At 50.0% G+C, this 15,223-nt stretch overlaps 2 protein-coding genes across 2 annotated transcripts; both read left to right on the top strand.

The window, feature by feature from the left end:
- On the top strand, window positions 1-8,175 carry DCST2 (DC-STAMP domain containing 2). The gene is made up of 15 exons (XM_068174777.1): window positions 1-319; window positions 2,673-2,843; window positions 2,963-3,064; window positions 3,160-3,357; window positions 3,458-3,523; window positions 4,017-4,230; window positions 4,305-4,462; window positions 4,544-4,708; window positions 4,789-4,956; window positions 5,051-5,151; window positions 5,236-5,366; window positions 5,473-5,588; window positions 5,664-5,757; window positions 5,833-6,021; window positions 7,872-8,175. The coding sequence occupies exons 1-15, from the start codon at window positions 1-3 to the stop codon at window positions 8,173-8,175; spliced, it is 2,496 nt and encodes an 831-aa protein (XP_068030878.1).
- Window positions 8,101-12,912, top strand: DCST1 (DC-STAMP domain containing 1). The gene is made up of 15 exons (XM_068175200.1): window positions 8,101-8,231; window positions 9,662-9,736; window positions 9,836-9,964; window positions 10,045-10,184; window positions 10,283-10,460; window positions 10,605-10,748; window positions 10,857-10,978; window positions 11,057-11,211; window positions 11,387-11,486; window positions 11,581-11,676; window positions 11,752-11,878; window positions 11,994-12,110; window positions 12,204-12,346; window positions 12,430-12,543; window positions 12,632-12,912. The coding sequence occupies exons 1-15, from the start codon at window positions 8,216-8,218 to the stop codon at window positions 12,881-12,883; spliced, it is 1,908 nt and encodes a 635-aa protein (XP_068031301.1). The 5' UTR covers window positions 8,101-8,215; the 3' UTR covers window positions 12,884-12,912.
- Window positions 12,913-15,223: the final 2,311 nt, after the last annotated feature.

Genomic DNA, 15,223 nt, shown 5'->3' with positions numbered 1-15,223 from the left:
ATGAGGCTGGTCTCGGGTTTGGGCAGAGCCCTGCAGGCCCTGCGGGCCCGGCGCAAGAACCGGGCCCAGCGGCCTGCAGCCGAGCGCGGGCCGGAGGATCCCAGCAAGGCCCAGGAGCTGGCCCGCAGCCTCGGTGGCCTCACCCTGGGCCTGCTTCTGGCCAGCATTTATGGGGCTCTGGTGCTGCTGGTGCAGGGCCACAGTGTCTGGTACTGCCTGAGCGTCACCGTCTTCCTGGGCGCGGGGCTGGGCCTGGGCATGGCCTTCTCCATGAAGACGCGGATGATCGTGCTGCTGGCACTGCCGCACTTCTTCACCAGTGAGCAGCCATGGGAGCTGGGGGTGCCGCGGGATGCCAGCTCCTGGCCGAGCACCAGGGCTGTGTTAGAACCCTAGACAGTAAAAATTGGAAACTTTCTGTGTTAAAAAAACACAGACCCTCAAGAGAACCTAAGGCCGTAAAAAAAGCTTCCAAAATTAATTAATAACGTGTTAATAATAAGATTATAAATTTTATATAGCAGATTAGTTATAGATAATATATCAATAATATTATAAATTATATACAACAGATTAATAATATTGTTAATTATATATAGCAGATTAGTTATATATAACAGATTAATAATATTGTTAATTATATATAGCAGATTAATGCTATATAACAGATTAATAATATTGTTAATTAGATATAGCAGATTAGTTCTATATAACAGATTAATAATATTGTTAATTAGATATAGCAGATTAGTTCTATATAACAGATTAATAATATTGTTAATTATATATAGCAGAGTAGTTCTATATAACAGATTAGATTATAAATTATATATAATTGATTAGTTCAATATAACAGATTAATAATAATATTATGAGTGTGTAGTTTAAGTAGAAGTGGGTAATATCACCTAGCAGAAAACGTAGAGTTTAAAGTTTTAAAATATAATAATATATATAAAACTAAGATAGAAATTTTAAGACAGTACCTAATCCTTCTTCTTTACCTTCTTCTTCATAAGTTTAAGTAGTATTTTATAATTATACAAAAAAGTCCACATTGCAAAACACAAGTGATTAGTTATTGAGTTAAAAATAAAAATAATTTTAGTGTCATTTCTTAATTAGATTATTTTTCCTTAAGACCTTGTAAAAATATATACAAAACCATTTTGTAACTTATTAGTAAAATACTGTAGAACTCACAGTTTATAAAACTGTCATATAGATAAAAAAATATCAAACATCTAAATCCAGACATGAAATGCCATCTTGAGCACTTTCAATCCCAGCCCTAACAGAAACAAAGAAGAAGTTAAATAACCAACTGTAGTGGTGCCCCCGTGTGAGGGTCAAATTCATGACCTTCAGATTATGAGACTGATTCTTTCCTGACAGATGATGAGACTGATTCCTCCCTGTCAGATTATGAGACTGATTCTTTCCTGTCAGATTATGAGACTGACTCTTGCCTGTCAGATTATGAGACTGATTCCTCCCTGTCAGATTATGAGACTGATTCTTTCCTGTCAGATTATGAGACTGACTCTTGCCTGTCAGATGATGAGACTGATTATTTCTTGTCATATTATGAGACTGATTCCTCCCTGTCAGATGATGAGACTGATTCTTTCCTGTCAGATTATGAGACTGATTCCTCCCTGTTAGATTATGAGACTGACTCTTTCCTGTCAGATTGTGAGACTGATTATTTCTTGTCAGATTATGAGACTGATTCCTCCTTGTCAGATTATGAGACTGATTCTTTCCTGTCAGATTATGAGACTGATTCCTCCCTGTTAGATTATGAGACTGACTCTTTCCTGTCAGATTGTGAGACTGATTATTTCTTGTCAGATTATGAGACTGATTCCTCCTTGTCAGATTATGAGACTGATTCTTTCCTGACAGATTATGAGACTGATTCCTCCCTGTCAGATTATGAGACTGATTCTTTCCTGTCAGATTGTGAGACTGATTATTTCTTGTCAGATTATGAGACTGATTCCTCCCTGTCAGATTATGAGACTGATTCTTTCCTGTCAGATTATGAGACTGACTCTTTCCTGTCAGATTATGAGACCTGATTATTTCTTGTCATATTATGAGACTGATTCCTCCCTGTCAGATTATGAGACTGATTCTTTCCTGTCAGATTATGAGACTGATTCCTCCCTGTCAGATTATGAGACTGATTCTTTCCTGTCAGATTATGAGACTGATTCCTCCCTGTCAGATTATGAGACTGATTCTTTCCTGTCAGATTATGAGATTGACTCTTTCCTGTCAGATTATGAGACCTGATTATTTCTTGTCATATTATGAGACTGATTCCTCCCTGTCAGATTATGAGACTGATTCTTTCCTGTCAGATTTTGAGACTGACTCTTTCCTGTCAGATTGTGAGACTGATTATTTCTTGTCAGATTACGAGACTGATTCCTCCCTGTCAGTGTACGAGACTGATTCTTTCCTGTCAGATTATGAGACTGATTCCTCCCTGTCAGATTATGAGACTGATTCTTTCCTGTCAGATTATGAGACTGATTCTTTCCTGACAGATTGTAAGACTGATTCTTTCCTGTCAGATTGTGAGACTGATTCTTTCCTGTCAGATTATGAGACTGATTCCTCCCTGTTAGATTATGAGACTGATTCTTGCCCTTTCTTCGCAGGGGAGGGGAAGATACTGATCATGATGCTGGCGCTGTGCCTGACCGTGCAAGGCCCTGGCACCAATCTCCTGCACAACGTCTCCCAGGTCGCCAAGGCGCTGTCATGTGGGGCTGAACTGGCCCAAAACCAGACGGCTGAGCGGCTGCAACGTGCCAAGGAGCCACTGCTGAGTGAGCAGGGGGCTGGGGGAAGGTGGAGGGATGGGAGGCGCCCTTCCTGGGGGAGCCACAGTCAGCCTCAGGCTACCCTCACTCTTTGGGGTATGCTCAGGTGTCCCCTCTCTCTGCAGACATGCAGAAGAAAATCAAGGAGATTGGCCAGAATGCCAAGGTGCTGGGTGACCGTGTCCGTAAGTTCGTCCGCTCCATCATAGACTCCACCAGACACGTTGGTGAGCGTTGGACCTCCGGGGGTGTCCCCAGCCCCATCACCCCTTACCCTCCCTTCAGACCACCCCTTTCTCCAATGCCCACTCCCTGCCCACAGCCCGGGCCCTGCGCAATGTTTGGCTGTGGCTGTCGAGGGCTGGTAACATCTGCAACCGTGAGCTGGGGGACCCCCAGAGCAGCTGCTTTCGCTACATGGACAAGACCAAGGACAGGTGTGAGCGCGCCCTCCCCCTCCTCTTCCACATCTGCTACGTCGTCCTCAGCTTCAAGGCCCTCTGCGGCATGATCAGTGCTCGTGAGTCCCTGTCCCTCTGCCACAGGGGGCTAATGGGGTGATGGGGCAGATCTGTCCCCATCATGGGGGCCCAGCCCTACAGAGATCCCCCTCACTGCAGTTGCTGTCATGTTCTGCACCATCCCTAAATACATCCAGACCTTCATCCGGACCAACGTCGCAGCCCGTGAGTATCCCAGTGCCATGTGGGGGTCGGGGGTTGTCATTGTTTTGCCTGAGGGACATCTGTGGAAGTGATACAAAGCTTTTAGCCACTCTCCCTAAATAAATGAAAAAAAGACTATTCTAAAAGCAGTAAACTAACTAAAATTTTATTTCTTTGCATTATTAGTAAGAAAAGTGATAATAAGAAAAGTATTCTAAAAGTTTTGTTCTAATTCTTATTATTACTCTTTCTTTAAGTTACTATTAATAAATTTTTCTTTATACCCTTTTAAAGTTTTAAACCTACTTTACCTTTCTCCTAATCCTACCTCACAACAAGAAATAATTAGTAATTAGCCAACACCAAACCCACCACACTCTTTAGTACATTAACCAAAAAATCTCAAAATTAACAAAATCTCAAATTAACAAACCCAAACCACTACACGGGTCGTTCTCTGTGCCCCTCTTCTGGTTCTGGCTGCAATGCACAGAACCTCTCGTCACCTCTGCAGCCCTCACAGATGCCCTGAACCGTGTCCGCGCCGAGTTTGAGTTCAACATCTCGGTCGTGCACCACTTCAGTGTCAACCTCAACGCCAGCAAGAGCCTGGGGGAGGTGTCTGCCGATATGATGGAGGCCGTGCAGCAGCACATGGAGCCCTATCACCATGCTCTGGAGCTCTTCTCCTACATCTCCTTCTTGGCCATCCTCTTCTTGTGCTACCAGTGAGTAGTGCTCTGGTGACCCGTGGGGACGGGGACCTGGCGTGCAGGTGCTCAGCTTCCCCCCTGTGCCCCAGAGCGATTCGCTACCGGCGCCGCTACCTGCGGGACGACACCTTTGACAACGTTTACATCACGCGGCGCTTCGTGGAGCTGGACCTGCGGTGTGCAGAGCAGGGCAAACCCACCGTGCTGCCCCTGTCGGCACTGGAGAGGGGCCGCTACATCCCCCCAGGTCAGCCCCACCCCCGAGGGTATCCCCCAGCCCAACCTGAGCCCCCTGACACGGCCTCATGGTGCTCCCGTGGCCATGCAGGCGCGCTGTGGCTGTCAAAGAGGGAGCGACGCCAGTATGGGCTGCAGCTCTTTGGCTTCCTGCGCCATACGCTGCTGGGGCTCAGCATCATCCTGGCTGACTACAGCATCTTCTGGCTACTTGACCTGTTCCGGCACCAGCTGAGCGCGGAGATCATTGCCAGGGGTGAGCAGCACCCTTGGGTGCTCCGCTGGCTGAGGGTCAGGGCTGTGGGATGGCCTCAGGTCTGAGCTGTTCACCCACAGCACCGTCGACAATGACCATCAGCGTCAACGGGACGGGCTACACCAGTGAGATCTACCAGGATCTGGTCTCTGCCTTCAACGCGCTGCAGGAGGGCGAGGTCTCGGTGCTGTCCCAGGTCTGCCTCATCGAGCCCGTGGAGCCCGACCACAGCACCTACATCACCATAGGTGTGCAGACTGAAGCCACTGCACCCTCAACGACCCAGGTGGATGAGGGGTGTAGGGGGTGGCCCCCCTACTTAACTCATTTTCTTCCCACCAGGAATCCTGTACGGTATCTGGCTCTTCATCTCCATCTTCGGTTCCTACATGGCACGCCTGCGCCGGGCAGTGTGTGCCGCCTACTTCCCATCCCGCGAGCAGGTGAGAACCCTCCTGTGCATGTGTGTGTGTCCCTCTACACTCCCTCAGCCACCAGCTGCCCTCACGCCATCTCCTCCATGCCAGGAGCGCCTTGCCTTCCTCCACAACATCATCCGGGCACGGCGGGAATGGGTGGTGTTTGCCCTGCGCCAAGTTGGCACGCGGCGCTTGGCCGATACTGGGAAAAGCAGGCTCTTCCTTATCCTCATCTCCAGGTAAGCTCTTCCAGGTGATGGAAAAGGGCAGCATCATCCATGGGGGTCTGTGGCAAGGACCTCTGGGACGGCATTGCCCCATGGATCATTTGCTCCATGCTTGCAGGTTCCCTCTCCTAGCTCGCTTAGCTCGCCGCTTGGGCATCCAGCGCAAACACTGCCTGACCTGTGGGATGGCAGAGCAGCCGGATTTCACTGCCTGCATCACACCCAACTGCAAAGGTAGGAGCCCCCACAGCTCGGGGAACCCCTCCCCAGGAAATTCCACATCCCCTCTGCCAGCCCCATTTTCCACAGGGCTGTACTGCAGCGAGTGCTACAGAGCCCTGAACAACACCTGCTCCGTCTGCACGGCCCCCCTGAGCTCCCCGGAGTCCGGCGACGAGGAGATGTGAGCAGAGGGGTGCTGGGGGCCCGCCCGAGCCTGGGGGGCTGCAGCTCAGCTCTGCCCTCTGTGCCCCCGCAGGGACTCCAGTGACGAGGAGACACCGGGGCTGTGGCTGGGCGCTGCGCGGGCGCTGCGGGGCCAGGAGCGAGGGCGGCGGCTGCTGCAGCGCATCAAGGCCATGCTCAGGGGCTGGAGGCTCCCCTCCAGAACGGCCACCCGGCTGCAAGAGCAGATGCAGGAGGAGGAAAGCGAGCGGCTGCTCTCCAGGTGAGGGCTTGTCCGCTTGTTGTTGGGCCTCTCCCCCTGGTTGGGGTGGCCCGGAAAGGTGGAAAAGTCTCTCCTCCAACCCGTGCCTCCACAGAAAGACTCAGTAGTCTTCTGTTGTCCGGTCTCAAGGTAGTTTATTGTGTGTTATCTAAAAGATTTCTCCCTGAGCTGCTGCGGTCCGTTCAGCAGTCAGGCAAGGGCACACTCCGACGCCCAGGGGGCTGGTGCCCTCTTTTATATCATACATTATGTATTAAATGTTTATAGTTTTTCCCCAATGCCCATCACCTATATTGAACGGTGACTTTCTACACTAAACCAATCTGTGAGTGCCAACATCACCAAGAACATGGAGGTTAGGAAGGAGAAGGAAAGCGGACAGGGCACACCCAAGTCCCTCCATCTTAGAACCTCTGACCCCCATGTACAAAACTCAGACCCCTCTGTACAAGGCCTAAAACCCCCCTGTACAGCACTCAAAAACTCTTCCTCTCACTTTGTGACTACTTCTACTATAATACCTAAACTTTTGTGATTTCTTGTTCTACCTGCAAAGTTGGTAAATTGTTCCATGGATCAGGTTCAAAGCCACAGGGGTCTGTGGCTGCATTCCAGAGTCTCAAATGCTTCTGACCTGGGCCCGGAACATCCAAGAGTGTCCAAGGGACATTCTGGGTTCCGACAAGGGCTGGCTGTGCGGATGGCAGTGTCCTCCTTCCCTTCCAGCAATGGTGTGGCATGACACATTTTTGTGGCTTAGAGACGGGGCAACTGAGAGGTGTTTTAAAAACTTATTTTCAGTCCCATGAGAAGGGTGAGGCAATACAGATGTTATAATTCACGCTATCACAATCAGAATTACAATATACTATAAGTGTTTCTTAGTTTATCAGCTTTAACCACACCACACTATAAATACCTTAAAAAGAATAATCTAAAATTACCCCTCGAGTCCCACTACAATTACCTTTTATAGTTTTATTTCTGTGATGTATCTCATCTTATTTGTAAAGCCATCCTTTAAAACTTGTTTCTAGTTCAATATCTCTCTCAACAATGTCTGTCCTAACCTATAATATTTCTAAATCAGCATTTATCTCAAAATGTACATTTGGTTCACACACAATGTGAACCTTCTGTCAAACTTTAAAAATTTTCAATAAATTTAAATTTTAAATATTTTCTATAAATTCTAAAGTTCTTCCCAACTTTATGAATTTTCTACATTTCAAATAAATATAGAAAATAAATTTTCTGTATTCATAAAATTTTATAATTTTTCTATAAATTTCTATAAAATTTTATATAATTAAAAATGTCAAAAATTTTCTATACATCATTTTCTATTAAAAATTTTCTATAAATTTCTGTAAATTTTTCTATAATTAAAAATATGCAAAAAATTTTCTATACATCATTTTTTATTAAAAATTTTCTATAATTTTCTATAATTTAAAAAACCCTAAAATTTTCTAGAAATAGTTTTCTAGAAATAATTTTCTATAAATGATTTTTTATTAAAAATTTATAATTTTAAATTTTATATTTCTATAAATAATTTTCTATTAAAAATTATACATTTTTCTATAAATTTCTACAAAATTTTCTATAAATAATTTTGTATTAAAAATCGCTACAAAATTTCCATAAAACTTTATATCATTTTTTAAAAATCCAAACATTTTCTGTCAAAAAAAAAAAACCTATAAATTTTCTATAAAATCTTCTATAATTAAAAAAAAAATCTAATTTTTTTTTTTTTTTTAATGAATCATTTTCTAGAAACAAACTGCGATACAATTTTCTAATCCATTTCCCACCCACCGCAACACTTGTCTCCCCACCTCCAGACGCGACTTTGACCACGAGGAGCAAGCTGAGAGGAGGGATGATGGAGAGCTCCAGGAGGTGCTGGTCTTGCAGACACCCAACCGTGTTCCCTCCTCACTGGGGCATCCCACCGACATCAATTCCGGGCCAGAACCGCACCGTGCTCAGAAACCTCCCAACTCAAGTGAGCTCCGCTGCCGTTCCTCTCCCCGTGGGAGCGGGCAGGGCTCACACCTCCCTCCTTCCCCACCCAGCCTTGAAGCGAGTGGTGGTCTCGGTCCTGCCCAGCCCGTGCAGCCGGTTCCTCTGGAGCCGGCCGGATGAATATCGCTGGAGAAAAACCTTCCTGGGAGCCGGCTTTGGGATGTTCCTTGGCCTCGGTGAGTGTTGGTGGGAATCAAGCAAAATCCTTGTTTTGAAGATTCCCTGGTTGTGGGAATCCTTAAAATCACAGGGTTTTGGGAAAGCTGCAAAAGGCAGGCCACGGAGACAGCAGGAGTGCAATTAGAGCGAAGCACTAGCCGTAAGATTTGTCAGCGGAAATGTTGTATGAGAAGTAGAAAGTAAGGAGAAATAGAACAATGGTCCTTAATTTGGAGATAATTTGGGGAAAACTTTGGGAGAAAATTGAGGGCAAAACAATAGAAAATGTAGGGCAAAAAATAGAAAAAGAATAAACAAATAAACAAGCATTTATATTATTAATATATATTAAACATATAATAGGCAAATAATAAATAAATAAGTAAATATTAGAATATCCCAAATTATCTCCAAAGTAAGGACAAATAAAACAAAGGTATTAACGCTCGCCTAGAATAACTCCCTAAGCCACAGAAAAATATATCTAGTGAGATATTAGGAAGTTCTAAGATTAAGAACGGAGCTCTTTGCATCGTGTTTGAAGGCTTACAAGCAGGTATTCTATTTGAAATAAGCAAGCATTGTTTTAACCAAAGGTACGAGTGCTTATAGTGGTTGGATAGAGCGACTGTCAGCATGCTTTTGCTTTGTATGATTGGTTAAAAAGCTTTTAAAGTGAGTTGTAACATTGAGTTCTTCATCTGCTGCCGAGGATGTGAGCTGCTGGCATCTTCCCATTGTCATAACTTTGTAATGAGAGTGATGCTGGAAAATAAACAGCTCGAGATGCATTCCTCAGCAGTCCCGTCCCGTTCCTGATTTTGTACATTAAAAAAAAAAAAATTGTACATTTTGTACATGTCGTGACATTGCACAATGATGTGCTTGTTTTTGTTGAATGGCTTTAGTAACTTTCTTAGGGGCTTTTTGGGCTTTAGGTGTGAGGTTTCTGGGAGATTTGATGTTGTAGTTGCTTCTTAATAAGTTGAAAAGTGGTGTGAGTTTATCATTGGTGATCTCTAAAATTGGCCTGATCTAATTGATTTCTTTTAAATCCTGTAAAGTGTTGACATTGGTTTTGAGTTGTATATTTTGTGGTTTGTTTGTTTTGTGATTTTTAATTTTAAGTATTTCTATGGTGAGATTTTTTGGACTTTTGATGTAGAGACTTCTAGTCTTTTGTTTTGAAGTTCTGTAATTATGCACTCACGAGTCTTTTGTATTTTTTTGTGTGTTGGTGCTGTAATGAGTAGATTATCTATGTCAGGTATGATTATTGTTTGTGGATGTCTCTTTTGAGCTGGAGATAAGGTTTCTGTTACAAACTATTGGTAAATTGTGGGTGACTTTTTAAGTCTTTGAGGAAGAATTAGGAACGCTGGAAGAATGGAAGAATTGGAGCATTAGGAACGTTAGGAAGAATGAGGAACATTGTTGGGTGTTCCAGGGCTCTGCCACCTCCTCATCATGCCTCTGGACCTGCCAGAGACACAGAAGGTGAAGCTTACCTGGGGGCTGACAGGTGAGGATGGGGCAGGGAGGGGACTGAGGTGATGGGGACCATCAGAAGCCCCAGGGGCTTCTCTGTGGGACCATGGGCTCAGCTCTCTGCTCTGCACAGGGGTGACTGCCCTGGGCTGGGCCACGTCCCCCCACTTCCGCTGTGCCAACCTGCTCATGGTCCCCAAGTTCCTGGGAAAGGAGGGTCGGCTCTACGTTCTCTCCTTTGTCTTCGCTGCCATCTACAACGGTAGGGTCCCCCCATATCCCTGTGTCCCCCAGTGGGTTCCTGGGAGCTGGAGGGCTCTGAGCCACCCCTGCTGCCACCAGGGCCCGGGGCTAACCTCTGGTACAACCTGATGGAGACGAAGCGCTCGATGGAGTGCGTGGTGGAGCTACAGGTCAACCACACGGGACATCTCTGGCACGCATCTACAGCCCCCCTGCGCCAAGTCATGGAGGAGCTGGTGGTGAGGAGGGCTCTGGGGCAGGGGGTACAGGGGGCACAGAGGGTACGGGGGGGAGTAGGACCAAGCCTCTGCCTGTGTCTGTGTGTGTGCCCTGGCAGAAGAGCGCAGAGACACTCAACACTGAGATGCAAAACGTCTCCCAAGCCTTCGTGGAGCTGAACGAGCAGGTGGCCAGCGAGGAGGGCTACGACCTGAGGCAACGCCCAGACACGGGCACGCAGCCAGCCCCCAGCACCCAGGAGCTCTATGAGACAAAGACCAAACTTCGCTGTGAAAGTGAGTGGGGTGGACAGGCACTGGCAGCACGTGGGGAGGGGTCTGCCCCAGATCCCAGTGCTGTCCCCACAGGGCACCCTGGTTGGGGGTAGGCCAGTGGGGCTGGGGCTGCACAGGCAGCTAAGGGCTCCTCCTGCCCCCCAGCTGTGATCCAGAGGGGCCTGCAGCGCTGCACAAACCACTTCCAGGAAATGTACAAGAAATGCATGAAACAAGTGACCATGCCCTTCGTCAGCCACCTCGTCTGCCTGCCCATGCAGTTTGGGTTCGTCTGCCACTCGGTCAAACGTAGGTGACCCTGACCCCGTGCTCCCTTGGAGGGGCAGATCCAGTTCTTCCCCCTCAGCCCCTGGCACGGCAGCCACAGCCGCCACCGTCCCTGTGCCATCTCTGCAGTCATGAGGCAGTGGTGTGAGGAGAGGATCCCCGTGGATGGGAACTTCGGGCACATGTATGACCGGGTGAACAGCACCATCAACAGCCTCAGCCAGGAGTTCAGCGCCAGCATTGCCTACCAGGTGGGTACCTGGGCACCCTCTGGGTGCCTGTCCCTTGTGCCCACGGTCCTGCCCTGCCCCATGGCCCCTCTGCCACAGGAGGAGCACCACAAGATGCTGGTGGGCACTGAGATAGTGGAGCAGCTGCGGGAGGAGGTGACCTCGCAGCTGCGGCAGGAAGGCACCCGCCTGGGCCTGGCCGTCTCCTTCTTCCGCCTGCTGCTGTCCTTCGCCTTCCTCTTCATCTTCTTCTCGTGAGCCTCGGGATGGTCAGGGGGTGGGGGTGACACCCCTGTGCCCGCTGCGGGGCACAGAGGGGTGGGGGCCTTCTTTGGCAGCAGGTCTGGGGGGGGACATGAAGACAATGGAGGGGGTCCTGGGGGCTTCAACCAGTGCCTCCTTCACCCCAGACCTATCCTCTCTCACCAGGGCTTTCCACTACACCTATCAATACTGTCACAACATCGGCTTTGACAACTGCTACATCACCACCTATTTCCGCCAAATCGATGCCCGGCGTAGAGAGCAGGTTGGGCAGGGGGGAAAGGGGTGCAGGGCAGCCCCGTCACCCCCAGTGGGGTGTCCCAGAGGCTGCACTGAGACACCCCCTGTCCCTCACTCAGAACAAACAGACACTGCTGCCCCTGCTCCGGGAGGAGACCTCGTCTTTCATCTTCCCATGCAAGCCAGCCGTGCAGCGGCCTGAGCTGCAGCACATGGTGAGGGGCTGGGGGTAATCTGGGGGGGTCAGAGCTGGGGACAGCAGGCTGTGACAGCTTCCCTGCTCCCTGCAGGTGATGGAGCTGCTCAGGTGCATCCCACTCCTGCTCTTCCTCCTCTTTGTCTGTGGCCTGGACCACTTCATCTTCAGCATTCTCAGCATCATCCAGCATCATTCCTTTATCGAGTATTCCTACCAAAGTGAGCTCACGGCCCTGGAGGCCCAGCCTACAGCCCCACCATGCCCCTCAGCAATGCAGGGACCCCCTCAGCCCTGCCACCCTCTCCTCAGCCTCCCTATCCTCCCACCCCACAGCCAGCCACCACTTGTCCGTGAACGTGATGGGCACATCCCTGATGGCACAGCTGCTGCGGACCACCATCGGGGCCCTCAACACCTCCTTCGACACCGAAGTGGAGACCTCCAACCTTGGTAAGCCCCTGCCAGGGATGGAACCCCACCCCCCCAGCCCCACGCCTGGCCAGGGGCTGCCGCAGGGGGCTCACAGCGGTGCCGTGTCCCCAGCCTGCCTGCCCCAGCCCACGGGGATGACGAGGCAGCAGTACCTGAACACCTGCCTGCCCCTGGGCGCGCTGGCCCTGCTCTGCCTGGCCCAGGTCTACCCGTTCCGCCTGCGCCGCGCCATCGCCGCCTTCTACTTCCCCAAGGTGAGCGGTCCGAGGGCTGGGCACAGCCTGGGGGTGCCTTCTGGGGTGGGTTTTGCTGACCCTCACGGTCTTTGCTGGCACAGAGGGAGAAGACTCGAGTGCTGTTCCTGTACAACAAATTGCTGCGGCAGCGGAAGAATTTCTTGCGCCTGCAGCGCGGGCACCTAGCCCGGCGAGCACGGCAGCCACCCGAGCTGGTGAGTGGGGACGGGGACACGGCGTGCCAGGTGGGGTTGCCACTGTCCCTCGACCCTGCAGCCCCACACGGGCCTGTCCTTGCCGCAGGGGACATTGCTGCTGCAGTGGTGCCGCCGGCGCTGGCCCTGGCTGCGCTGCTGCTTGCGCCGGAGATGCACCTTGTGTGGGACCCCCGAGACCCCCCGGCACCAGCCCTGCCCCAGTCCCGACTGCTTTGCCTTGTACTGCGAGTCCTGCTGGAGGGAGACGGGGGCCACCTGCCTCGCCTGCGGGCCTGCAGACCCCAACCTCGTCCAGGACAGCAGCGAGGACGAGGATGAGCAGGGATACGCGGGATGAAGGTACTTGGAAATAAATGTTTCAACCCCCCGTGCATGGTGTGAGGTGGGGTCTGGGGGTGTGTCTGCCAGGGGGATCCTGAAGGAGGGGGTCTCTGCTGCACCGGATGATGGAGGTGGGGAGCTTGAGATGGGGAGGATGGGGGTGCTGCCCCAACAGCACCACTGAGGTCTCTGTCATGCAGCAAACATGGAGCTGCCACTGCCCTGTCGTGCCTTCCCAGGGCTGGGGGCACAAGAGAAATAGAGATGGGGGTGTTGAGGGGCTGTGGGAACAGGGACAGGTTTGAGTGCTGGGGCTGTGCGTGGAGCTGTTCACCTGGAGCTGTAGTCCCCTGGGATCTTCTCCTTGCACCAGCAGTTCATGGCTGCAGGGATGGAGGGGGATGGTGGCAGCAGAGCTGGAATCCCCAGGCATCCCTGTGCCCCACGAGGGTCAGGGGATGGGTCCCACACATCACCCTTGACCACCCGTCAGACGAACCTGAACTGCATGGGCATGGGCAGGCAGGTGAGGTGGCTGATGAGGGGCATGGGCACTTTTTTCATGCAGGTGGCATATCCGGGTGCTGGAAATGGTCTCTCAGCCGTAGCTGGGGGGCAGAAGCCCTCAGCTGCCTGTGCAGCCCCAGCCCCACTGGTCCAGATCCTGCCTGGGGGGCCCTGTGGGGCTGGCATTGGGGCTGGGGCAGCCCCCTCCCGTGTCTGGCAGTCCCTGCCCACCCCACTCCCATCCAGGGGAAAAGGGAGGAGGTTGTTTTCAATCTCTGTGCAGTAATGAGAGGGATAATAATGGTTATCCAGAGGCCTTTGCAAATAGAACAGTAGTTATTGGCAACAACTGAGCTGACTTGGCACTGAGTGAAACTTCCAAACAACAATATTAAAGCAAGGAGAAAAGAAGGAAAGGAAAAGGAAAAGGAAAAGGGAAAGGGAAAGGGAAAGGGAAAGGGAAAGGGAAAGGGAAAGGGGAAGGGGAAGGGGAAGGGGAAAGGGAAGGAAAGGGGAAAAGGAAGGAAAGGGGAAAAGGAAGGAAAGGGGAATGAAGGGAAGGAGGGGGAAAGAGCGAGAGAAAGAGAGAGAAAGAGAGAGAAAGAGAGAGAAAGAGAGAGAAAGAGAGAGAAAGAGAGAGAAAGAGAGAAAGAGAGAGAAGGAAGGGAGGAAAGGAAGGAAAGGAAAGAAGGAAGATGGAAAGATGGAAAGAAAAAAGAAAAGAAAAGAAAAGAAAAGAAAAGAAAAGAAAAGAAAAGAAAAGAAAAGAAAAGAAAAGAAAAGAAAAGAAAAGAAAAGAAAAGAAAAGAAAAGAAAAGAAGAAAAAGAAAGCTCTGCCCACCCTTGGATCCAGAGGTGCGTTCACTCTCTCCTGGCTGTGCTCCACTGCTGGGATCACCCTTTCCCCCCGAAATGAGTCTTTTAGAGTCCCTGAGCTGTGGCCGGGCAGATCTGAGATTTCACCACCACACCCATGAGCTCCCCTTTCCCCTCGGGCAGAGATACGGACCCAGCCTCAGCGCAGCCCCTCCTGCCCTGCCCAGTGCCGAATGTTGGAGGCACTCGCATTTCATCTTCCAGTCCCACACTGTTGTCTCCAGACAGGTTGCCCAGCCCTGCTCTCTGCACAGAGCAGTAAATAAATCAAATACCTCGCCCTGTGGGTGGATCGGCCTCTTGGACACCGGCTGAAAGAACCTGTTCTGGGACAACACCACCCCCCCGTGGCTCAGAGCCCGTTCAATCTCCTTCCCGGGAATTCTTCCAGCTGGGTGATTGCTGTCGTGAACAGAAGGAAGAGAGGAGATAGAAGAGAGCAAATGAGGAATTCTACAATGAACAACGGCAACGCTGATCCTTAAGAATATAAATCCCACTGACAACATCACTCCTGTTTGCATCATTTCCCCACCCTGGGAACCCCAGAGGCCACAACAGCAGGACAACTCATGGCTCAGGACTCCATCCACCAAACCTGTCCATTAGCAGAACAGTCCCAAGGTTTGCTCAGCACTTTTGCTCACCTTGGCTTCGACTCCTTCCATGGAAGCAGCAGCATTGTGGACACAGCATTCCCCACTGGTGAAGTTTAACATCCCACACATCCCTCCTTCCTTTAATCACAACGTGTCTAACGCTGATGCGTTCTGCAGTGTCATCTTCACAGCCTGCCGAACCACGGGTTTGATTCTCCTAGAGCACACCTAGTCCTGTTACTCACAGTGTGTACTTGCCAAGCTGAATTTCCCAGAGCCCGTTGGTGTCTCCTTATTACACTTCTGGCAGAGAAACCTGCTTCAAGCCCAAGGGCCAAAGTCATTCTGAAGGTAGAGTCACAGAATCATGGAAT

Source organism: Anomalospiza imberbis, chromosome 29, assembly GCF_031753505.1.
Source record: "Anomalospiza imberbis isolate Cuckoo-Finch-1a 21T00152 chromosome 29, ASM3175350v1, whole genome shotgun sequence".
Lineage (NCBI taxonomy): Eukaryota > Metazoa > Chordata > Aves > Passeriformes > Viduidae > Anomalospiza > Anomalospiza imberbis.
This window is presented reverse-complemented; position numbering and strand designations above follow the sequence as displayed.

Coding starts and splice junctions, on each gene's coding strand:
- DCST2 (XM_068174777.1), top strand. CDS start 1: ATGAGGCTGGTCTCGGGTTTGGGCAGAGCCCTGCAGGCCCTGCGGGCC. Junction 320..2,672: donor ACTGCCGCACTTCTTCACCA/GTGAGCAGCCAT, acceptor CTTTCTTCGCAG/GGGAGGGGAAGATACTGATC. Junction 4,231..4,304: donor ATCCTCTTCTTGTGCTACCA/GTGAGTAGTGCT, acceptor CCTGTGCCCCAG/AGCGATTCGCTACCGGCGCC.
- DCST1 (XM_068175200.1), top strand. Junction 9,737..9,835: donor GCTTACCTGGGGGCTGACAG/GTGAGGATGGGG, acceptor TGCTCTGCACAG/GGGTGACTGCCCTGGGCTGG. Junction 12,347..12,429: donor CCGCCTTCTACTTCCCCAAG/GTGAGCGGTCCG, acceptor TTGCTGGCACAG/AGGGAGAAGACTCGAGTGCT.